This window comes from Sminthopsis crassicaudata, chromosome 3, assembly GCF_048593235.1.
Source record: "Sminthopsis crassicaudata isolate SCR6 chromosome 3, ASM4859323v1, whole genome shotgun sequence".
NCBI lineage: Eukaryota > Metazoa > Chordata > Mammalia > Dasyuromorphia > Dasyuridae > Sminthopsis > Sminthopsis crassicaudata.
Genome location: NC_133619.1, coordinates 375,819,109 through 375,845,345, shown reverse-complemented (window position 1 = coordinate 375,845,345; position 26,237 = coordinate 375,819,109). Strand labels below are relative to the sequence as shown.

Here is a 26,237-nt window from a genome sequence, read left to right as displayed (position 1 = left end):
GCTAGGAGAATATAACAGTTACATAATGACATACAGTATTATTTGAAGGGGACTGTGTTCCAACAGTAGTGAAGATTAATAAGGTTTGATGGGTCTACTGTGAAAAACATGATAAAGAACCAAAGCAAAAAAGAATAAGAAAATTGCCTTGTAGTACTAAATAATGAATTTGCAGTAGACTTATTTGGCATTCTGTTATTACATCTTATAGCATTCAGCTCTGCAGTAAGATCCTAGAAAGCAGTGGGTGGTGAGACTCAGTATTGGGGATTGATGAATATCAACAGGGGGAAGAACAAACTGGGCAACAGTTTATTAAACTGTAATACAGGGACAAAACTACAGAGAGAAACGTAAATGTAAGGCAGGGGAAATTAACCTGGATAAGAAGAGACTAAAGGAAGGATTTTTAAAAATAGCATTGAGGCCAATAGAAATATGAAAATATAGGAAATTATGATAAGATGGGAAATTTTCAGAATTTAGGAGCTGGGAAATAGAATTGTAGGTAATGGTGATATCTGGTATGTCACTATTAGTGTTTGATGTAGAGCAAAGTTGTAGACTACATAAAATGAAAAAGTTGATGGAAAGACCATAGTGTTCAGAAACTCAATATATGATATATTAAGTTTCCTAAATATGAAAGTGAAGGTAAGATAAATAGGAAAACTTTAAGCTAAGTATGAACTTCTTGAAAAAAGCAGGAAAATAAAATATATAGAGAACTGACTCTAATTTATAAGAAATCAAGCCATTCTCCAATTGATAAATAGTCAAAGGATATGAACAAACAATTCTCAGATGAAGAAAGTGAAACTATTTCTAGCCATATGAAAAGATGCTCCGAGTCATTATTAATCAGAGAAATGCAAATTAAGATAACTCTGAGATACCACTACATACCTGTCAGATTGGCTAGAATGACAGGGAAAGATAATATGCAATGTTGGAGGGGATGTGGGAAAACAGGGACACTGATACATTGTTAGTGGAATTGTGAATACATCTAGTTATTCTGGAGAACAATTTGGAACTATGCTCAAAAAGTTATCAAACTGTGCATACCCTTTGACCCAGCAGTGTTACTACTGGGCTTATATCCCAAAGAGATTTTAAAGAAGGAAAAGAATGTTTGTGACAGCACTCTTTGTAGTGGCCAGAAATTGGAAACTGAATGGTAGCCCATCAATTGGAGAATGGCTGAATAAATTGTGGTATATTAATATTATGGAATATTATTGTTCTGTAAGAAATGACCAACAGGATGATTTCAGAAAGGCCTGGAGAGACTTACATGAAGTAATGCTGAGTGAAATGAGCCAGGACATCATTATATACTTCAACAACAATATTATATGATGATCAATTCTGATGGACGTGGCCCTCTTTAACAATGAGATGAACCAAATCAGTTCCAATAGAGCAGTAATTAATTGAACCAGCTACACCCAGTGAAAGAACTCTGGGAGATAACTATGAACCACTACATAGAATTCCCAATCCCCCTATTTTTGTCTGCCTGCATTTTGGATTTCCTTCACAGGCTAATTGTACACAAAGTCTGATTCTTTTTGTATGCAAAACAACTGTTTGGACATGTATACATATGTTGTATTTAATTTATACTTTAACATATTTAACATGTATTGGTCAACCTGCCATCTGGGGGAAGGAGGGGGAAAAATAGAACAAAAGTCTGGCAATGTCAATGCTGAAAAATTACCCATTCATATATCTGGTAAATAAAAAGCTATAATATAAAAAAAGAAAAAGGAGGAAAATAATGACTTGAAGGCCAGTAGACCTGATTCTGAGAGTGTTATATAGAGAGGAGAGTAGCCTTTGAAGGAAGAAGCTGCTGATTGATAGTGACAAAGGGTAAGGTTTGGAAGTGGCTTAATAAAAAGGATACTCATTCACTTAGTAATAGTTAAGCAATAAGTTTCTCTGATAAAGGCCTCTGTTCTTAAACATATAAAGAAATGAGTCAAGTTTCTAAAAAAAAAAAAAAAAAAAAAAAAAGTCATTTCCCCAATTAATAAATGATCAAAAGATATGAAGTTTTCAGATGAAGTAATCAAAACTATAGCCATTTGAAAAAATGCTGTCACACTTGATTAGAGAAATACAAAATAAAACAATATTGAGGTATCTATAAGATTGGTTTATAGAACAGAAAAGAAAATGAAGAAGGAGATGTGAGGGGAAATCAGACATTAATGCATTGTTGGTAGAATACTGAACTGATTGAGTCATTCCGTAGAGCAATTTGGAACTATGTAAGGGCTGTAAAACCATGCATATATCCTTTGGTCTATCAATACCACTGTTAGATCTGTATCCCAGAAGAGATTAAAAACAAAAGGGTAAAGGATCTATATGTATAAAAATATTTGTAAGTAGCTTTTTTCTAATGGCAAAGAATTGGACATTGAGGGGATATCCATCATTTGAGGAATAGCTAAACAAATTGGGGTATGTGATTATGATAGAATACAATTGTGATATAAGAAATGATGAGGAAGATGCTCTCAGAAAAACCTGGGAAAACTTGCATAAGCTAATATAAGATGAAATGTATTGTGAACAAAGTATTAGCAATATAATGATCCAAGACAATTCTGAAGGTCTTATGATGAAAGATGCTGTCCATCACCAGGGAAGTAATTCATAGTATCTGAATAGAGATTGAAATATATTCATGTATTTATTCTCTCTTCCTCCTTCTTTGCTTTATCTCTTTCTGTTTCTCTTCTCCCCTTCCCCCTCCTTCACTCTCTCATTCTCCCTCACTCCTCCCCCCCCCCTTTATTGTTTTTGAGTGGGTATTGAGGGGTGGGGTCTGTGTTTTTTTTTTTTTTCACAACATGACTATTATGGAAATGTTTTATATGACTGCCACACATGTATAACCTATATAATTGCTTGCCTTTTCAATGAGTGGTACTTGGGAGGGAAGAAAGGATAGAATTTGGAATTCAAAGTGTTAAAGATGAATGTTGATCATTGTTTTTTACATGTAACTGGGGAAAAAATACAAATGAAAATCAAAAAAAGAAATAAAGATGCTTAGCCCTATAGTACTTTTAAAAAAATATGCTGTCTCTTCTCCATAGATACTAGAGAAATTGGCAAAGGATAATATATCTTCTGGGGAAAAGCCAGGTTTTCCTGAGTACAGGAAAATAGAAAGTATATGAGACAAAGATATTTAAGAAGGAAAGGATCTTATTAACAATGAGACAATGATGCTAGAGAATAGGGACCATGGTTTTGGTGAAGGTGAGCTGAAAAAGAAAGTATTAGGAATAAGCAATAACTCTGAATTTCAAGGATTAAAAAGTAGGAGGGGGAATTTGCTAGCTTTAGGATCAGTTATATTTGGAAGTCACTAGAACAGAGAGCCAGGTCAATGGTGATGACATTTAGGGAGATCCACTTTGAAGGAGGTCACTAATCCTCAACAAATTGCATCTGGGACTACCTTCTCACTTTTCTATCCATTTCCAATACAGTGCTTAAGATGGACTGCTTTCAAGCATGGGGACAATTAACAACAATGACAGCTTGGTGTGCTGTTTGATGAAGGGGTCTCATGTTCCACTAGATTTGGTTATTCTTCTATCCCATAATTCCAGTGAATTCCCCAAGCCAGGGAAGTAGAGTTGGTGACAGTAGTTGAAGTACCTTCTCTTTCCTCCTTCATGGGAGCAACCATCAATCTTGACATGAAGGGGCTGGAGAATCCAAGCAGTTTAAAGAAGATAGTAATTTCTAAATGGCAATGGGACCCAAGTCATGGAGAATAAAAATAGTTGTCACTTTAGCCCATGGCATCTAGGAAAGCAATGAAAATTCCCCAAAATCTGTCACAGGATTTTCTTCCATCTTTTAAATATCTGAAAGAAAGTAGAATAGCTTAACCACTATATAACTAAAGGAAAAAGGAAGAAGTTTCTCTGACATCCCCATTTTTCTTTTTAACTCATAATTTTTAAAAAATACATTTAAATACAAGACTATTGGTTTTATGGAAACACAATTAATAAAATTTCAATACTAAGAGGAATCATAACTAACTTACTAGAATCACAGGATAGGTAAAAGGGGACTTTAAAGTTTACTATTCAGATAAGGAAACTTAATCCCACAAAAATGAAACGGCTTGTCCAAGATTATACAGCTGGTGGGATGACTCCAATCCCCAAATCTTCTGCCTCCAAATACGGTGTGATTTCCATTATACCATGCTGCATCTCCTTAGTTCATCTTCTATTTGGCAAAAAGCCAAAATGAATTTATGTATGTTAATTAAATAGAAGAAAGTGTGGCAGTAAAATTCCCACAAATTTTTCATGGTTTGTATCTAAGTTTTGGTAAAAATGTTTCTTTTTCAGTGAAGGTGAAACCAGCCTTTTAAATGGGTTACTGGGCTTTTTGAATTCAAGGTTATGCAGTTTGTTTTGATTGGATGGAAAGAATGTCACAAAACCACATATAAAGTGAAAACCACAAGTCTCTTGTCTCAAACTGAAAATGCATATACCTTCAAAATGAACAAGTAAACACTGTCATGAATGACGCAAATCTTTTCAAATTGTTCCTCATTTGTGTGAAAATTATTAATAAGTGCATTTTAAGCATATCTTTAGAATGTGAATTAACACATGTACATTCAATTTTAAATAGTTACAAAAATTTGTAGCATTAGTAGCATATTTCTGTTGGAAGGTAGGAAAACTGCAGTATAGCCCTTCTTCATTAACAGTGTTTGAAAAGCATTTGGAAGATATGTTTAGTGTTGTAAATGAGGCAATTTTTGAATTCTTTCTAATGAGATCACAGAGAATTAAAGTCTTTCCAGGTTTGCTGCCACATCCCATTCACAGTCTAAGTGGCCCAGTTGGATTGATAGTCAAATGTTAGGATTACTAGGTGAGAACTCAGGTTGTCTTGAACAGTGACAAGGTGAGAATTCAGGTTGACTTGACAGTTCTCTGGCTCAGACCTTTGGTTCAGGCCTTTAAAGGGAGTTTACACCTTAGGAATTCTAGGAGGAGCAAGCTCCTTGGTTGAAGTGGTTCTTCCCAGAAGCCCTTGCATTATCCCACGCCCATTCTCTGGGAGGATAAAAAGAGGCAACATTGAGCGTGGTGAGCAGTCTGGACTGGGGAAGGACAAGAGCTGGAGGAGATTCAGAGCCAGGATTCAGGAAGAAGAAGAGGCTGGCTGGAGGCTCCAAGAGCCTCCCAAGAAATCTGCTCATATAGGAAAAGATTATACAGAAAAGAAACCTCCTCCCAAAGAAGGATCACAACTGAGAGACGATCAGAACTTTACAGTCAAATGTGTGGCTAAACCCTTAAAGTAGACTAAGAAAATTCAGTCTCATTAGTCCTGGCATGTTTTTTTGTTGTGAAACTCATACAGCCAAAAACATAACAGAAGTTGTAATCTAGAAAGCATTGACCTATTTCACCCTGATTACATCAACTGAGTGAATTAATGTCCATTTCAGCATAGAGACATAAATAAGAAAAGAAGAGCAAAAAGGTGAGGAGGATTAAATGTTTTTGTTCTTTTTTTTTTTTTTTAAAGTTTGATAGAGTATAGCTAATAATTACCACTTTTTTATGTGAGATCATCTTCACTTTTTTTTTTTTCTTTAAGTATACAAAACTACTTGGAAGCAAAACAGTTTCCCTTTTGCCTTGACTGCAAAATTATGAGTAGCTATGCTTGTAATAGATGGTATGATAATATTCTGGTGATTTTGTTTTTAACATATACATATGAAAATTTTTAAATGAAGGAAGAAAATGTAATTTTTCCAAAGTATAAGTTTTTATTTCTTTAAAAAAAAAAAATTCTAAAAATCCACTCTTGTGCTAGCTTTTTACTAGGTAATGCATAGGTAAATAGTACATCTTACTTATTGAGTTAACATTTTCTCCCTTTCCTTAAAATAGAAGCCATTGTGTGCTTCTAAATTCAGCACACTAACTACATGCCCGTGGATCTTTTATTAATTGTTGAAAATTTTATTACTTTCCTAAAACCTCTTATACTTTGTTTTGCCCAGTAATGATTTCTTTTAGCTTTAATCTTATTTTATCGATTTAACAGACAAAATACAATTTAACCATTAAATTGTTTTAAAATTCATTATTTACTTCTCTTACAGACATCAACTAGTCAGGCAATCTTCCGTCTCCAGTCTGGTATCTGCCACCTTTTCCGTGAAACTCTAATTCACAAAGGGTTTGTAGAAATTCAAACCCCCAAAATCATATCAGGTACTTCTCTAAAATTCCAAAATTAAAATCGCAGTACCCAATGTTGAGGTTGTTTAGTGGATAGAGTGCTAGACCTGGAGTCAGGAATACTTGAGTTCAAATCTTAACTTGAGACATTTAATAAGCTATGGGTACCCTGGGCAAACATTTATGATCTAACTGCCTCTATTTCCTCATCTGTAAAATGAGGACAATAACACCTATCTCACAAGGTTCACTTGTGATGATAAAAATGAGATGATATTTGTGAGATTATTTGAAGCCTTAATATTGAAGCAAACTTAATATTATTTCATTTTTATGTTATGTTTTTGTGAAACCTATTCTCCATAATATTCTTTGTCATCAAACTACCAATGTGTTTTCACCAAATTCAACTCATTCCCTTTATTTTAAGAGGCTTTATATAAAGTAGTGAAGCAATACTGTATGATCCACAAAGCAACAAGTTAATTGCATCAAGAACTATTTTCATTCCTTGGGTTTCTTTCAAAACTGGTGTTGTATCCATCCTATTTGTTTAAGTAGATACTATTTCATAAATTTACTAAATATAGCAAACCAGAAATTTCAATAAAATTCTTGTGCTTTAATACTTTAATCATGCTTTTTAGATGTTTGCTTAAATGATTGCCTTAGATTAAAAAGAAGTCCTGATTTTCACATGGATCTGTAAAATTTTTTTTTTTACATTTTAAAGGTTAATCATTAAAGATTTAATTGTTTTTCTTTTGAGGCTACATATGTGCTATTTCTTAGTTTTGTAATAATTTATTATTTATTATATGAATATTGTACTTTTTCAGCTGCCAGTGAAGGAGGAGCCAATGTATTTACTGTGTCATATTTTAAAAGCAATGCATACCTGGCGCAGTCTCCACAGCTATATAAACAGATGTGCATTTGTGCCGATTTTGAAAAGGTCTTCTGTATTGGACCAGGTAAAATTTTGACCAACTTGATTTTACTTGGTTAGCACTGTATGTATTTTTATAGTTTTGAGGCAGTTATGTGGCATAATGTATAAAGTACCAAGCCTGGAGTGATGTATACTCATCTTCCAAAATTCAAATCTGGCTTTAGACACTTACTCTGTCTTACTAATTTTGTGGCAAGTTTAACTGTGGGCCTCAGTTTTTCATCTGTAAAATTAGCTGAAGAATGAAATGTCAAACTACCCCCGTATCTTTGCTAAGAAAATCTCAAATGGCCTCATAAAGAATTGGATACAATTGAAACGACTGGAAGCTCTCTTCTTCCTTACCCTCCCCCCAAAAACAAAACAAAAACTTTATAATTTAGAGATGTGTTTAACCAAAGTAATAATGTGCTTTGGGTGTTAGAAGAATCCTTTTACTGATTAGGACTCTATATTAAACAAAAAGTTTTATAGGCTAAGGGATAGACAGACAGGAAATTTAGTTCAACCTCTTCCCAAACTGTGAATCCTATCTATAAATTGTCTACTACATTAGAAATGGTAATCCAGATCTTGCTGAAATATCATTTTGGGAAGCTACTCCACTTCAGTTTACCAGGTTCCAATATAGGTCAGTAAGTATTGAGTGCTTTTGCTCTCAGCTCAGAGTCTACTGGGAGAATATGACTACACTCTAGGAACAGTGTTAATAAACTAGAGAATGTCTAGCCAAAGATCAGATTGTCCAAGGCCTCCGTATTATATTTACAAGAGTCAGTTAAAAAGACCAGGGATGTTTAAGCTAAAGAAAAGAAAACATGAGGAAAATATCCTTGCTTTCTTTTAAATATTTAAAGATTTATCTTTGTTATGTTTTGTCCCCAGAGGCAAACTACTAAAAAGAGTTAGAAAATTACAAAGGGACAGGCATAATATAAGAGTAAATCTAACCCATAATTAGAGCTGAGTAAAATAGGTAACCTCAGAAGAATAAGATTTCCCCTCACTAGATGTTTTTAGACAAAAATTAGATGGCTATTTGTCAGCTACATTGTAGGGTAAAACTCTTATTTAAATATAGCTTGGATTATATAGTCCTTCAGGAATTATTATAGACTTTGATTATAATTTTAATTGCTTAGAAATATTTGCTTTTGCCTGGAGAGACTTCCATGAACTAATGCTGAGTGAAATGTGTAGGACCAGGAGGTCGTTGTATACTTCAACAACAATACTATATGATGATCAATTCTGATGGATGTGGCCATTTTCAACAATGAGATGAACCAAATCAATTCCAATAGAGTAATAATGAACTGAATCAGCTACACCCAGCTAAAGAACTCTGGGAGATGACTACGACTACATAGAATTCCCAATCCCTCTATTTTTGTCCACCTGCATTTTGGATTTCCTTTACAGGCTAATTGTACACTATTTCAAAGTCCGATTCTTTTTGTACGGCAAAACAGTGTTTGGACATGTATATATATATTGTATTTAATTTATACTTTAACACAGTGGTCCTCAAACTTTTTAAGTAGGGGCCAGTTCACTGTCCCTCAGACTGTTGGAGGGCCGGACTATAGTAAAAACAAAAACTCGCACTCTGTCTCCGCCCCTCAGCCCATTTGCCATAACCTAGTGGACCACATACACGTCCTCAGCGGGCCGCATCTGGCCTGTGGGCCATAGTTTGAGAACCCCTGCTTTAACATATTTAACATGTATTAGTCAACTTGCCATCTGGGGGGGAGGGGGAGAGAAGGAGGGGAAAAATTAGAACAAAAGGTTTGGCAATTATCAATGTTGTAAAATTACCCATGCATATATCTGGTAAATAAAAAAAGAAAAGAAATATTTGCTTTCTGGGGCAGCTAGTTGAGGCAGTGGATAGAGCACCAGCCCTGAAGTCATGAGGACCTGGGTTCAAATGTGACTTCAGACATTTAACAGTTCCTAGCTATAGAACCCTGGGCAAGTCACTTAACTCCGATTGCCTCGGGGAAAAATAAAAGGAAAGAAATAAAGTGAATTTTTTTTAAAAAATTGCTTTCCTAAAAAAAAAAAAAAAACTTAGCTAATTATGGGGGGTAGCAAAAATCTCCCAGAACTCCCCATTTTCTACCCCCCCAAAAAAAGGCATTTTGTTATTTGTAAAGTATAGAACTATTATAAACTATTTAATTTATTAATGAACCAATCAGTAAATATTTAATTAAGATATTAATCCCTGATCATCGAGGAACTTAAACTCTAGTTAAATGATCATCAGTAATCAGAGTTCTCAGGTTTTTTTTTTGTTGTTGTTGTTGTTGTTGTTTTTTAAGTCACAGAATTCCTTTCACATTCTTAAAAATTATTGATGCCCTCAGAGCTTTTTTTATTTTGTGTGGGTCATGTATATTGATATTTACCATATTAGAAATGAAAACATCTTAAATAAATACTATTGACCTCAGAGATTCCTAAAAAGGTTCATCAGGCTAAACTTTGAGAATCACTTCTCTAAATAATAACTATAAGTTGTAAGGTACAGAGAGAGGTGCTTAAGTTAGAAAAGTTAGAAAATATAGACAAGAGTCATTCGGAAGTAAAGATGGTATTTGTTGTTGATGTTGAAGATCAGGCAAGCTTGCAATCCATGTGTAGAGAGAGGACCTCAATCTAATTGGTACAATAGAGTTTTAGGTTTAAGTGATAAGAAGGAAGGACCAGAAGAACTCCAGTTGCCTCCCACTTTTGAGTAGATATGGCCAAATGTTTCTCTGGAAGCCCTGTGTTTTTGCTGTTAGGTAAAATCATTGCTTCAGAGCTAAGCCCCTAAGTAGATTAAAGCTTTGGTGGAAGCAACTAGATCTCTCTACAGGTATAATTTACTATTAGTCATCATGGTTACAGTTTATTATATGTTATAGTCCATATTTAAATTATTAATTTACACAAAAATTAAAATTTTGTAAATATGTTTAAAACTGTAACAAACAAACTTTAATATGTTTTCATGCTTTAGAAGACACTTGAAGGTCTTGCCCTGTTTTTGAGTCATTGTGAACATCATTTATCTTTGTACTAATGTTCATTGATCACATCCAGATTTCTAGCTTATGGTAGGCTAGATAAATCAACTTTTATTGGATTAGTTTTCTTATAAGTTTGTAATAAACTTACACTCCAAAGGGAAGTCAAAGTAGATAGCATGTCATAACCTCTTCCAACTATAATTCTGTGAAAACAGCTTCACTTTAGTGGCACAAATGGGACAAAATAGATTTGTAAAAGTTTATTGTTTTCCTCAAATTTTGGAGCAGCATTTATAGTATTGTCCTTATTTAACTTTACAGTATTCAGAGCTGAAGACTCTAATACACATAGGCATCTGACAGAGTTTGTTGGTTTGGACATTGAAATGGCTTTTAATTACCATTATCATGAAGTAGTAGATGAAATTGCTGACACATTGGTACAGATATTTAAAGGACTTCAAGAAAGGTAAGAAGTATTTTTTAATTCTCTATACCTCCTTAATTACTCATTATAAGTGTCTTCAAAAAGGAAGGCCTATTGCATAAGAGATAGGTAAGCTATCATTATCAAATAGTAGCATAAATGAAGATTTGGTAGATAAGTAGTTAGATTTAATCAGTGAAGAATACCATACTAAATACCATATTAATCTGAATATAAGCCTCACTTTTGCCCCCAAATCTTTCTCATATAAAATTCTGAATAAGTCTTATTATCATACTCTCATTAACCCTAGCTAGACAGAGCTTAAGCATAGCTGGTCCGTCCCACTTCCATCTCCTCCAGCATTATTGCCAGCAGTGATTTTCATTGTGAGGAAGACTATGCCAGATAAGCCCTGGTGCTGATGCTTCAAGGAAAGTATATTCCAATTCATTTACCCACCCTAAGGGGCTACCTGCATCCAAAATGGATTATGGATAGCTATCTCATTACAAAATCCTTCATCTCTAAATTAATTCTTTCCCCTTCTTTTCCTTCATATCCAAGTGCAAGGAACTTGTAAGAATGGGAGGGGGCAACAAAATTGTTAATGAGTTTCTATGTCTCTATTCTCAGGAGAGCCAAGCAAGTAATTTCAAGGGCTCAGAAATGAATTATTGATCTGGGATAGGTATTCCCTTAACATAGGCACAGATTTCCAGCAGTCTTCTGCATTGCCTTATTGTAAAATGATCGCATGTCCTACTGCTTTTCTTCCACCCTGGCAAAATACTCAACACATTCTCTTTTTAAGTCTTTTAGAGTTTAGTACTACCATTAATATCCCTTTTTCCAGCTATAATTAAGAGACCTTTTATTGAACAGACTTTTAAAATTTTTATTTTTAAGTCACAAATTTGTATTCTGAAATTGTAGAATTGGTTCTTCATCCATTTGAGCTATTATATTTTTTTTGGATGGGGGGCAGTTAGCTTTGGTATCTTTTCCAGCCCATCATCTTTTTTTCTCCTTAATAAACCAGGTTTGAATCGGGCCACAATTAAAGAGCCACTTTTACAAATTAAAAATAATTAGCAAACATTCCTTGACTTATAGTGGACATTTAAAATAAAATTCTGATTTGGTTGTCATACGTTATTTTTAGATTTCTGTGTCTGAATTTTAAATTGAAAGATCAGGTAATCTAGATTAGTCAGCTGACTTATTTTTGGTGGCCAATACCTGACTTTTAATATAGCATTCATACTTTAAATTTAATATCAAAGAATTTTATTATTGAGGATAATCATTTGGCTAATAATCTGTGTTTCTGTGAAAGTTGTAGTAATCTGTTAAGAGATGATATAATGTTTATATATCTTTTGTAGATGCTCATAATGAAAGAATAAGTAAGGTTTTATACTTTTCAAGAAAAGATAATGCTCCATAATAGATGTATTTTTAAAAATTCATGTTTTATATTTCTTAATTATTTTTTTCCAGCTGGTAATATCTATGACAGAGTAGAACTTTCCGATTTTTAAAAAATATTTGCTTTATTGTTGATGTACCAGTTTTATTGTGTAGAATGAAACACTCTCTTTTTCTCTGAAAAGAACCACTGTTGGTTATAAAGAAATCTTAATTGTATAAAGTTTTTGCTAATGGTGATAACCAATGATTAACTGTGAGAAATGCCATTAAATATTTAACGTAACGTATTTAAATGTTTTATGTTAAATAATTTTCTGTTCATAACATTCTTTGTATTCTGATTCAGACTAAGATTTTGTGTATGGCAACAGTGGCATCTTGTGGGGAGAAAATTAATGTTCATATAAGCATTTTTTTAAGAACCCCAAAAAATATTTTCTCCTTATAGGTTTCAAACTGAGATTCAGACAGTAAACAAACAGTTTCCCTGTGAGCCTTTCAAGTTTTTGGAGCCAACCTTGAGACTAGAATATCGTGAGGCTTTGGCTCTACTCAGGGAAGCTGGAGTGGAAATGGGAGACGAAGAAGATTTGAGGTTTGTACTTTGGAAAATGAGAATGGTCTTCATTAATACTATGCAGCTTTAAAAACTATAAACTTTTTTACATCTCAGTATGACAAAATACTTTCTCATGACTTTTTTGACTAGTGGACATGAACTTCACATCTGCTAGCCATAAAATACAGTTTATAGTAACCATTTTATTTTACCTATTGACCAAGTTAATAAAGTTTAAAAGTTTGCAAGAACTTTATGAAAACTAGCTGTAGTATGAATGTATTGACTCATATGTTACTTTTGTCCTATATCACCTATTGATCATTTTTATTCCAAATTATCCAATCTAAAGATATTCTTGGTTGTCCTTAGCATTCATTACCAATATTGGTTTATTTTGAATGTCAGTCTTGCTCACATATAAGACCGTGCCACTTTTTTTTTTTTTCTTTTGATCCTCCATAACTGCCTTTGCTATCATCTTCTAAAAATATATTTTAAAACTGTGTCAATCAGGTTTTTCTATGTGTATCTGTGTCTGTCTCTAGCAGCTTCTTTTCTCCCTCATTGGAATTGTTTTTCTTGATATGTTAAGAATTTCATGTTGGGAGCTTAAGCTCCCAAATTCCTTGGATTTTTAAGTCATGGGATCCTATTTAGCATTTCTCTGACAACTTAACCATACCATAGTATATAGCTTTATATAAGTTTCTGCCCAATATCTTCTTGTCTTTTCTCAGGTTTCCTTCCCTGAAAGAAAGAAAAAATCTATTGAGTTGTCACCTCAACATTTAGAGGCTGAGAGAATTTCCTTCCCTTCCATCTCTTTTTCACTTTTCTCTGTCATACATTAAGATAGTCAAATCAAATTCCTTTTTCTACTTTCTGCCCTGTGTGTGCGTGTGTTTGTTCGTGCATGTGTCTTTAAAAACAAAGTAAATGCTGAAAATTATTTATTTTTAAGATATTAGATATATCACCTTATAGGTAAATAATTCAGTACCCTTTTACGTAATTTTAAAGTTTTTTTTATTTTGCTTTAAATTTTTTTCTATCTCCCTTTCCCCATTACATAAAAAAAAAGAAACACAACCCTTGTATCAAATATGCATAGTTAAAGCATATCCATGTATTGGCCATATACAAAAAATGTATGTTACATTTTTATGTCTTTCATTTATCACTTCTCTATCAGAAATGGGTCAGATGCTTCATCTTTAATCCTTTGGAATCCTGGTTTATCATTGCATTGATTAGAGTTCAAAAGGTCTTTTTTTTTTTTTTTTTTTTTATAATTTTAATAATAATTTTAATTTTTAAATTTGATACTTTCCCAATTACATGTAAAAACAATTTTTAACTTCTTTTAAAATTTTGAGTTCCAAATTTTCTTCCTACATCTCTCCCCTGCTTTAGAGCACAATACAGTTTGATATGGATTATACATGTGCAGTCATCAAAAATCAGAGACCAAAAGGACAAACCAATAAGGAAAACAAAATGTAATAAACTATCCTTCGATCTGTACTCTAGATTCCATCAGTTCTTTCCCTGAAAGTGTATAGCATTTTCCTTTTTTCTTTTCTTTTCTTTCTTTTTTTTTTTTTTTTTTTTTAAATTATGATAGCTTTTTACTTACAAAACATATGCATGGGTAATTTTTCAACACTGTGACCCTTGCAAAACCTTCTGTTCCAAATTTTCCCCTCTCCCCCAGATAGCAGGCATTCCAATACATGTTAAAATATATGTTAAATCCAATATATCTATACATGTAAATAGCATTTTTCATAATTAGTCCTTCAGAATTGTGTCTTAGAACATTGTATTATTGAGAATAACTAAGTCATTCACTTTTGATTATCATACATTATTACTGTTACTGTGTACAATGTTCTCTTGGTTTTGCTTATTTCACTTTTATATCAGTTCACATAAGTCTTTCCAGGTTTTTTTGAGAGCATCCTGTTCATCCTTTCTTTATAGCACAATAGTATTCCATCATGATCATATACAATTTATTCAATCATTCCTAATTGATGGGCATCTCCTCAATTTTTTTCTGTCACAAAAAAGAGCTGATCAATATTTTTGTACATGTTCCTGTTCCTATTTGGTTTTTATTTCTTTGAATTCGGATCTAGTAGTGAGATTACTGGATCAAAAAATATACATAATTTTTTAGCCCTAGAGGCATAATTCCAAATTGCTCTCCAGAATGGTTGGATCAGTTCACAACTCTGTCACCAAAGTGCATAAATGTCCTAATTTCCCCATATCTCCTCCAATGTTTATCAGTTTTCTTTTCTGTCATATTAAATATTCTGGGAAGAATTGAGTGATATCTCAGAGCTGTTTTAATCTGTATTTCTCTACTTAATTGTGATCAAGAGCATTTTTTTTCATATGACTAGATAGCTTTGATTTCTCTTAAAACTGCCTATTCATATCCTTTGACCATTTATCAATTGGAATTAGTTTTCTTGTAAATTTGACGTATTTCTCTATACATTTGAAAAATGAGGCTTTTATCAGAGAAATTTGCTGAAAATTTTTTTTTCAGTCATGATTATTGTATATTTCCTTTCATCCTATTTCCCCCCTCTGTCTTCCTTTCACCCTCTCTATCCTCCAAAGGGTTTTAATTCTGACTACTACCTTTCCTAATCTGCATTCCCTTCTGTCTGCTCCTTTCCCTCTCTCCTTTTGTCTTGTCCTCTTCCCCTTCTGTAAGGGAGATAGATTCCTACATCTAATTGAGTGTATATATTATTCCTTCTCAAAAACTGTTTTTCTTTGAAAGTTGTTATTGAATACATTTTTCTTCTAATTCTCCTCAGCTTCATTCTTTATAAGTTTTTTTTTAATTTGTTTTTCCAATAAAAATTACATTTATTTTGTTTAATTTGTCTTTTTTTGTTAAAGCTTTTTATTTACAAAACATATGCATGGCTAATTTTTCAACATTGACCCTTGCAAAGTCTTCTGTTCCAAATTTTCCCCTCTTTCCCCTCACCCCCTCCCTAGATGGCAAGTAGTCCAGTACATGTTAAATATGTTTAAATATATGTTAAATCCAACATACTGGATCTACACTCAGTTCCCATGGTCCTTTCTCTGGGTATAGATGGCTTTCTTCGTCATTGAACAATTGGAATTGGTTTGAATTATCTTATTGTTTCTTCATAAGTTTTTAGAGGTTTTCCTCAGCTTTTTCTGAACTATCCCATTTCTTTATTTCTTAAACCACAGTAATACTCCATCACATTTATATACCAGAAGTTGTTTAACCAACCCTAAATAAATGGATACCTTTCCTTAGTTTCCAATACATTGCAACTACAGAGCTGCTTCAGTATTTGTGTATGTGTGTCCTTTTCCTTTCATTTTGATCTCTTTAAGGCATCAGCCTTGCCATGGTACCTCTGGGACCCTTCTGGATATCTGGATATCTAGACCAGTTTACAGCTCCACCTATATATGTGCTCATTTTCTTATTGAGCCTCTAACAATTGCTACTTTTATTTTTTTGTCATCTTTGATATTTGGAAGAAAGAAACTCATATTTGCTTTAATTTGCATTTCTATAATTTTAGTCATACAAATTGTAAAGAGTGCCCCAATAAGGTGTTTTATCTGCATAATTTTCCTAAAATGGTTACATAAGTAGCCAATTTTGCCCTTATGTGTGAGAAGGAAAAGTAGTAGTCATTAGTAGGTAGTCTCTTTTTTCCAAGCTAGTAGTGACAACCCATAGCCCATAAAGAAAAAGAAATAAACTACAGTCAGTTCTCTTAGGCATTCATTTCATGCCCCAGTTAGGTGACCCAACATAAAGGGAGCTTTTATTTTTTAATTCCCTTTATTCCTTAGAATTCCTTAGAAATAAGACTAATAAAAAAGCCCTTTTTTTCTTTTCAGTTTTAAGTTTCTATTCAGTCACAAGATATTATTCAGTCTTAAGTGTCATTTTTATTGCTAAGATTCTGTTTTAAGGCTAAAAATATGCCATCTTTGCCATGAAAATTTAACATTTATTTCCATTTGTACAGTATAATTCTCCATTTATTCATAAATTAGATTTTCAGTAAATTTTCAGGTTTTCATAATATAATCAGTTGTGAAACATTTTTAAAAATAAGTGGAATCGCTTTGTAATCCTATATTATTAAAGGATTAGATAAATAATGATAAATTGGAAATGTGAATTTATTGTCTATATGGGTCAAAAAACAAAGTGTTGGATTTGGACTCATGATCCAAGTTCAAATCCTGCTTCTGCTATTTAATACCTGTGTGACTTTGATTTCTCTTGGCTCAATTTCTTTAAAAAAAAAAAAGAAAGAAAGAAAGAAAAGAAATCAGTTTCTTCGTCTGTTCTCTTCTAATTCCTTTCTGTTTGTCTTCCCAGTGTCATCTGATGGATCTTCATTCATTTCTTGCCTGCTAACTATTCATATAGCTAAGAAGGCCCAGTACTTGGTCTTCTTTTCTTTCTCTATATACTATTTCACTTGATGATCTCATCAGCTCCAGGAGATTCAGCTGTCATCTCTAATCAGATTATTCTTAGGTCTACTTCTCCAACCTCAATCTCTAGCTTCTTACTAAGTTCTTTGAACTCCAGATTCAATGAGTCCAAAACTCAAATCATTATCTTTTTCCTCAAAACTGTTCCTTCTTCCTAATTTTTCTTTTCCTGCCTTGGAAATTATCCTAGGTATTATCTTTGGCTCCTCCTTGCTATATCCAAACAATTACTTTTGTTGTTGTTCAGTCATTTCAGTAGTACCCTACTCTTTGTGACCCCATTTTGGGGTTTTCTTGGCAAAGATACTAAGTAGTTTAACATTTCCTAAGAGATATTCAGCCTGGATTTGAACTCATGAAAATAAGTTTTCCTGATTCTAAGCCTAATGTTCTTTTTCACCAACTAGCTGCCCCAGTCATTTGTTAAAAATCAGGGCTACCTTTGTAAATCTATAGATTCCTCTTTTCCTCTTCCACTGCTAGCACTCTAGTATAAGCTCCCATCACTTTATGACTAGACTATTGAAATAATCCATTGCCTCAAGTTTCTCCTTATTCTTATCCATTCAGCTATCAAATTGAACTTCCCTAAAGCATAGATCTGACCATGTTAACACAAGCTTTAGTCTAATCCAGTAGCTATTACCTGTAGTATCACATTCAAAATACAAAAAGCCATTCCTCAATTGATAAATAAATGCTCAAGAGATGTGAACAGGCAATTGTCAGAAAAAATCCAAGCTGCCTGTAGTCATGAAAAAGTGCTCTAAATCACTATTGATTAGAGAAATAAAAATTAACACAACTCTGAGGAACTAATTCATACCCACCTATTGGAAGTGACAAATGCTGGAAAAGGGTATGGAAAAGTAGACACACTAATGAACTGTTGATGAAGTTGTAAATTGGTCCAGTCTTTCTAGAGAATTTGGAACTGTGCCTAAAGACTGCATACCTAGCAATGCTACTACTAAGTCTGTATCCCAGAGAGATCAAAGGAAAAGGACCTATATGTACAAAAAAAAATATTTATAGCAGCTCTTTTTATGTTGGCAAAGAATTGAAAATTGAGGGGGATGTTCATCAGTTAGGGAATAGCTGAAAAAGTCATAGTATATTATTGTGACGGAACACTATTGTGCTAAAAAAAAAAATGATGAGGACATTATTCTAAAAAATCTTGGGAAGACCTGTGTGAACTGATGCAAAATGATGTGAGCAGAATTAGATCATTATATGCCTTAAGAGCAATATTGTAACAATGGTCAACTGTGAAAAAACTTCTCTTAGCATTGTTCTAAGACAGTTCCAGAGGACTAATAATGAAAATTGTTGGCTACCCTCAAAGAACTGATAGATTCTGTGTACAAATTAAAGTATAATTGTCTCACTTTTTTTATCTTTCCTTTCCTCCCCCCTCCCCATGGCTGATATGAAAATATGTTTTGCATGATTTCACACTTATAATAAATATCATATTACTCACCATCTCACTGGGTGGGGGGAAGAAGGTCTTGGTGGGAGAGAAAATTTGGAACTCAAATTTTTAAAAATAAAAACAAAGTGCTTGTTGACTATAAAATGAACAAGTTGGACTAGATGATGTCTGAGGTTCCTTTCTGTTCTAAATTTTAATCTAGGTATAGAAACTTCAAAAAAGTAATTTTAAAAATTAATCAGCAAAAACTTTCAAAGAGACTTTCTCCTTTACTGTTCCACCCTTGAATAAATCATTTCAATTTTCTATTTCAGTACACCAAATGAGAAACTCTTGGGTCGTCTGGTAAAAGAAAAGGTAATATTGTTTATTATTTATTTCTTGGAATTTCTAAAATACTGGAGTATGTCTATATTCCAGCGCTAATAAGATAGATTCTGGGGTAAACAGACCACTAGTACAGCATTGCTCCAGATGTCTCTAATAGCAAGATAAGAATAATAGAATAAATTTCTCAGAAAATTCATGTTTAGCAAAGCCTGATAATATTAGCTTTTAGAGTTAAGCAGTTGACTAGTATTTCAGATATATACTAATGATTTTCCAAAGATGATAGCCCTGCCACATATTATCTCCTTTAATATTACTGTTAACAATTTAAGAGCTAAAGAATTTTAGGCATTATATTAAAAAAGGGTCTTAAAATTACTTGATTATTTTGAAATGATCTATTTCTTCCTTAGCTGTCTTGAGACTTCTTTCACGTGTCTTTTGAAAGGAAAAAACTTGAATAAATAACAATTCATTTTTGTCTGCCTAATTCTTTGGTGTTTTGAGAAAGAAAGTATAAACCTAGAAGTTAATAGTTTTTAATTTTGTCCTAATATAAATACAAATTTGGGGGGTGAAGATGGTAATAAAATTAAAAGCAATACATGAGCTCCTCCTTCTGGCTGTTAATAAGTACAACTTAGAAGCAAGACACTGAAATAAATAAGTTTTTAAAAATTGACTAATTTTGTTTCTGCTACTTTAAAAAAAATCTTTCACAATGCCATTTCGCAGAAAAAAAAATTTTAATGTACATTTTCATTCCATTTTCAGTTTAAGTAAAAATATAAAATTGTTTTTTAAAAAATTGTTTCAATGTCAAATTAAATGGAAGTACTACAATGAATAAATTATTTTAGTGAATTTTTTATTCTAAAGGGGAAATTGTGTTTACAGTTCATTTTGTTGCTATTAAATATATTTATTATTATTAACACTGTCAAAAACATTTCTTCTCTTTAAAGTATGATACTGATTTTTATATTCTTGACAAATATCCTTTGGCTGTAAGACCTTTCTATACTATGCCTGACCCAAGAAATCCTGTAAGTACTTCAGTTTTAAAAACAATTTATTGTTGGGGTAGGGACAGAGTTTGTGTTCTTTTTGGGAAAATTACTTTATTTTATTTGAATAGCAGCCATATTGTGTGTGTGTGTGTGTGTGTGTGTGTGTGTGTGTGTGTGTGTGTGTAAGTAAAATCATTGCTACTATGTCTGCCTACAATAGTAAGTCTAATAATATTTTAAATCTGCATAAAATAAGTATAATCATGTTTATTTTAGTTTGTACTCTATTATTAGTTTCTAATTAGAAGTTTACAAATTATCCCATTACTGCCAATTAATCTAAAAGAAAACAAGTTGCATCAAAATTCAGTTTATTTTGCTTATATTTGATAATTTTAAAAAATATATTTGAATTAGATTGATAGTTTGCTTAAGTATAATAGCCTAAAAGTATTCTTGTTGAAATTAGGATAGCATAATCAAACAAGGAGGAAAATATCTCATGATAAAATAAATTAAGGAAGATAATTATCACAATCACTTACTCCCTAGAATCTACTATTGTATTATGCTTAGTGAAGGGTGGGGTTGAAGGGGGTTAATAGTAATATGATTAGGGTTCATTCATTAAAGCAATTGATCTTTTTTTTTTTTTTTTTTTTTTTTTAAAGTTAATTTATTGTTTGGAACTGTTTTTGTCATCAGATTGTTAAAGAAATAGAGATGCTCCTTGTTTTGGAACTGTGGTATTCAATCACAATTTATTTAAGTAAAGATGTAGGTTTTTCTTTCCCCCCCCCCAAAAAAAAAATAATAATAATTTAATCACAATGTAATGGTTAGAGATACTTCCCTTGATGCAAATAGATCTGAATTGAAGTCCTGAGTCTGATACACTCAGGTTTTGTGATCATGGACAAATCATTTAACTCTCAATACTTTAGTCACCTCTCCAAAATCATGGGTCATAGAATATTCCCCATTCTAGTGTGATAGTTTCCTTGTCATTCAGACCACAGGGTCCAGACTGTGTGTGTGTTAACAGGCCCCATGGCTATAAATAGGAACTATTTTTGTATCTAAGATGTGTTTAGTACAGGGAATACCCAAGTCAAGAGATTCATCAACCAATGCAGACTTCTCTCCAACCTTCTCTACAGCTGTAAATACTAATTTTAAAAATACATATAATAGAGAGCATAATTACAATAATAGATGAATAATTCATAGTGAAATAAATCCATTTTTACTTTTTCTAGAAACAGTCCAATTCTTATGACATGTTCATGAGAGGGGAAGAAATCCTATCTGGAGCACAGAGAATTCATGATCCTCAGCTGCTAACAGAAAGGGCATTACATCATGGAATTGGTAACTCGCTTAAATGTTTCAAGGGCAGAAAGAAGTCAGAGTTCATTTTAAATAAACAGATTTACACATTTTTATAGTGGATTATTAGTAAATGTATATAAGATCCTATATCTGTTGAATGAGTTCAAAATTATACTTATTTGGGTTTTTTTTTTTCCCTTCCTTTTTGTAGACCTGGAGAAAATAAAGGCTTATATCGATTCCTTCCGTTTTGGAGCTCCTCCTCATGCCGGTGGTGGCATTGGTAATATTTTCTTAGTATTACTTTATCATATGTGGTTACAGTTGGAATTTTATTTGAGGAAATGATCAATATTAACTAAATTTCATCATAACTGGATTTTAAAAGGTGTTTTTGATAAGGCTTAAAGAAATTGCCATGTGATACTCAATTTTAAATATTTTTAAATCCTACAAACTGAATTGGAAGGTGATCTTGAAATGAGTAAAATCACACAAAAGATTATCAAGACAAAATTCATTCACAATAGTTTTTTTGGATGTGTTCTGAAATTATATTTTCAATCCTTTAAAATGAGGAGTGGAATTTTATTTTTATTCATAATGAAGTTCAAAAATACTGGATGTACTTAATAAATGCAATATCCAGTTTTCTTTCTCAGTTCTTAAAGATGCCTAATTTGACCTTCCTTTTGCCTTATTTAAAAAAAAAAAGAAAGAGAAAGAAAGAAAGAAAACTGATATTGATAAAGGATTTAGTTGAAATTTTGAATTGAAATTAAGGACATCTTTCAGAATGTGGAAGAACAGCTTTTTGCTTTATTACCCTTGCAGAATTTTAAATCTTTAATGTAATTTATTAAATGGCTGTAGCTATAATTGGGTTTCTGACTTTGTTTTAGCTTTTTTAGGTTTGCTTTCCACCCCAATAATAATTTGGAAGAAAGTTGGGGAAAGTGTTTTTAGGTTAGATGCTTATCCCCCACCCTGATCCCTTGTTCATCTTTGTCTCTGTCTTGTCTATTTTGTTTAGAAAAGGAAGGGATAAACTAATTTTATTTTATTGTCATGAATTTAGAGATGGATGGAACCTTTATCTAATTAGATAAAATTTAATAAACATAAATCCAAAGTCCTACATCATAAACTCAAAAAATCAACTACAGGAATGTTTGTATATAAAGATTTGACCATTTTGGTCACCTGCAAGCTGAAAACCAAAACCCTTCATTAAGAAAGTTCAAATCCTCTAACATGATAGTCTTTATTGTATTCAGTTGTGGGCTTTAGTTGTTTGGCAAACCTAGAATACCTGTAAAATCACACAACCAGGATAGAAAAGTTCTATGGATTATTTAGATCCCATTGTGATCAAGTGAAAGAAGTGATATGGGGGGGAAGGGAGAGAAACATTTTAGAAGGGATAAGAGAACTGTCTTCAAATATTTGGAGGGCTTTAAACTTATTTTCCTTGGCTCCTACTGATCAACATGGGGAGCATTGATTAAAATTACAGGAACAGATTTTTTTTTTTAAGTTTTTTTAAGAAATGTTGTATAGATATGGATTGGAATGACAGTTGAGGTCCCTTTGCTATTGTTCTATAAAATGTAAGATTTGGGAAATTCAAGCATATTTTTTACATATTAGTTCGTTTTATTTATAAGGATTGTTTATGATATATAATCAAAGAGAATTATTAAGCAATTTACTGATTTCTTTCAATTAGACATTGATATTTGGTCATTAATCCTTACAGATATTTCTGGTAGATAGAAAGACAGGAAACTGGTTTCCTAAGTTGCACAGAAAAAATTAATTTTATTTTACAGTCATACTTCATATATTTACTAAATATTCATTAAGCATATTTTATATGTATAACACTGCTAGTTACTAGAGAAAGTACAAAATTTAAATCTTTTATTAATAAATGTTGAATTCATGCCTTGTACCTTACAATGTAGTTAGAAGATTATGGTGTAATATACATATTAACCACATATTATAAAATTCATAAAAGGAGATTTTGTGCATTTGAGAACCAAGAAAAAGATAATTGGGAAGAGGCCAAAGATTAATAAACAATGTTTTATGAAGGACATATTTGATTCAACTATGTTGGAAAAAGGCAGATCTTACTTTTAAAAAAATATATTATTCTAATCATCTTGTAGTTGAATCTTATAAAAGAAAGAACCTCATAAGGTGTAACATAATTATTATTGAATTCTGTACTCTAATGAATTCAGGTATAACTTGAAATTTTATAAAACTGTATACATCAAAATAGAATTCATTCATATATCTGACGTTTTTTGAAAAGAGTCACACTAGTTAAGAGAACCTATCTTTGTACAGTAATACAGAATACCTATTGGTGAGGATTTTAAAAATTATCTGATCTAGCTCCTTGGCATAATCTACATTTCTGAAGTGACAATTAGCATGTGCCAATATGCAAATGAATGATTGAACAAATACATTAGCATTGATCTGTTTACTTGAGTAAGATCCTAAGAAGATTTTGAAAAAGAAAAGATTGATGAAATATCTTATTTTTGCAGGATTGGAGCGAGTTACTATGCTGTACCTGGGATTACACAATGTTCGTCAGACATCCATGTTCCCCCGTGATCCCAAAAGATTAACACCTTAGGGAAAGTTGCTTTTTTTATTCTGTCCAGTAACCTGCTATTGTTCAGGCTGTTTGAATGCTCAAAATATGCAATAGAATTAATGTCTTATCTTCTAAAGTGCCACAAATTTTTTTTTGGCTCATTAACTGCAATTTAGAGATGATTTTAACTGTCTTGGACATTCTCTGATAGGAAGTGCTTAAATATTTTGTATGAGGATTTCATATTTATGTTAATTCATATTCCGTTACATCAAATTTTAACAAATTTCTAGGCAGATAACATTTTAAAATTTTATGATTGTGCAATATTTTTTTTTCTATTTTACAAGGGCCATAAAATTGTATGTCTTAAAATTCAGTATTTCAGCCAATTTTTAACAATTGTGTCAAAGACAGCCTAGAAAAATATTGTGGAACATTGGCATCTTTCTAACTGGAATATTATGGAGAAAAGTAGGAAATATGCTCAGATATCATGTAAAGCAGGTGGAAATGCAGGTTGCAAATCAAAGTTTTAATGAAATATTGTACTGAGTTGCTAAAATCCTAAAACTTGAGTTGCAATAAAATTCTAAAACTGGTGTTAGATGTCTTTTTTATTAGGAATTTTTTGGGTATAAAGCACAGGCTAGCTCCCTGGAGGGCCTCAGGGTCAGACAGAGTCAGGATAAATCAAAGTTCTTGGTCTTTAGGGGGAGAAGTGAAGTAGGCAGACAAGCTGCCATGCAGCTTGCCAAAGATGTATCCTGGATTCTGGAGTCCTAAGCCTGAAGCCTCTTTACTCCTTATCCTGTCATCAAGTGACTCTGATTTCTCTCCCTCCAACCTCCAGTCTTGCCTACAATTATCTCTACATCAAACATTCTGCAAGCACCAATGGTGAGGAGAGCCATCACATTACTATCTCATCTAAATATGTATATAGAGCCATTATCTCACATTTACCTCACATAGGTAATTAGCCTTAAGTGCTCCATTCATTATCTGATTCAAGCACATCTTTTTGGAGGTTGAGCCCTCTACACTTGGGAATTTGAATGTAACTGCTCAGTTGTCAGTTTCTTTTCACTGGAAGAATATATTCTAATATAACTGATTTATGTGTTAAAGATCATCCTTTTTTCCTAGTTTTTAAAAATAGAAATAGATTTGGATAATACCTATTTTTCACTTATCACAACATAATATAAAGGCAGTACTGTATTTAGGTAGCAGAGGAAACAGCAGGAAGTTAAGAAGCCTTCTCTTTGCTTTTGTCATAATGCTCGATAATTCATAGACTGGTAGAACTGGAAGGTTCTAAGTATCATTTCATCCAATCCATTCATTTTTAAACTTGAGGGCCAAAAGTTTTAGTACTTTAATTAAGATCACACAGGTATTAGCATGATTTAGACTTGGATTCCAAGTTTTTTTTGGGGGTTTTGTTTTTTTTTTTTTTGTTTTTGTTTTTGTTTTTGTTTTTATTAGACCTCCCACTCTTTTTTAAATGTTATTTTTAACCATCAGTACACATTTATTAAGCACCTATGCTAAACTGCAGGCTACCAGAAAGACCTAGAAGATACTCCTGACTTGGAGATGCTCAGAACCTAGTGAACAAATAATATACAGAGGGAAGATGATTAAAATTAAGAGGAATTGGGAAAAGCTTTCTGTTTTAAGATGGGATTTTACTTGAGATTTAAAATTCAGTAAACAGAGTTAAGGAAGGGGAGAGCATTTTTGGCATGGAGGACAAATTAAAAAATGCTGGACAGGAGGCCAGTTCACTAGATCAGAAAGTTGGCTTTGGGGGATATAAAGACTTGAAATGTATTTTGGATTTGATCCTGCTTCTGTTTTTAGGTGTGAGTTGGTGATGGTCTGTACCACAGAAAAGGAAGTATACATGAGGTGTTAGAAAAAGTAAAATTTATGAGTTTAAAAACATCAATAATCATGAACATTTCAATATACAAAGAACAAAAAATATGATATATTAAATTTAATATGATAAAAACAAAACTGCCTTGTTTGTGTCACTTGTTCTTTTCCATTGTGATAAGCGCTTTTTTTACATTACTGTCTAGCCACCAATTCACACCTCTACCCTTATAATAAATAAATTAATGCAATCAAAATACTGATCATGATTAAAGATATGTGTCTTTTTATACTCCTATCTACTTCTTTTTCAAAAGGTGGGACAAATTATTTGTTTTTTAGTCTGATGGAGTCCTCATAGGTCACTGTGTTAATCAAAATTCTGGAGTCTCAAGAGTTATTTATGTTATTATAGTCATTGTGTACATT

General features: G+C 32.5%; 1 protein-coding gene across 1 annotated transcript in view; it reads left to right on the top strand.

Moving 5' to 3' along the window:
• Nucleotides 1–24,523, top strand: part of DARS1 (aspartyl-tRNA synthetase 1) — a 79,850-nt gene extending 55,327 nt beyond the window's left edge. Inside the window, exons 8-16 of the mRNA XM_074301929.1 lie at nucleotides 6,188–6,299; nucleotides 7,106–7,240; nucleotides 10,563–10,710; nucleotides 12,551–12,697; nucleotides 18,944–18,986; nucleotides 19,925–20,005; nucleotides 21,229–21,340; nucleotides 21,513–21,584; nucleotides 23,869–24,523. Of these exons, the coding sequence (XP_074158030.1) occupies nucleotides 6,188–6,299; nucleotides 7,106–7,240; nucleotides 10,563–10,710; nucleotides 12,551–12,697; nucleotides 18,944–18,986; nucleotides 19,925–20,005; nucleotides 21,229–21,340; nucleotides 21,513–21,584; nucleotides 23,869–23,960 (942 nt within the window). The 3' untranslated portion in view covers nucleotides 23,961–24,523. The remainder of the gene's footprint in view (nucleotides 1–6,187; nucleotides 6,300–7,105; nucleotides 7,241–10,562; nucleotides 10,711–12,550; nucleotides 12,698–18,943; nucleotides 18,987–19,924; nucleotides 20,006–21,228; nucleotides 21,341–21,512; nucleotides 21,585–23,868) is intronic.
• The last annotated feature ends 1,714 nt before the right edge of the window (nucleotides 24,524–26,237 follow it).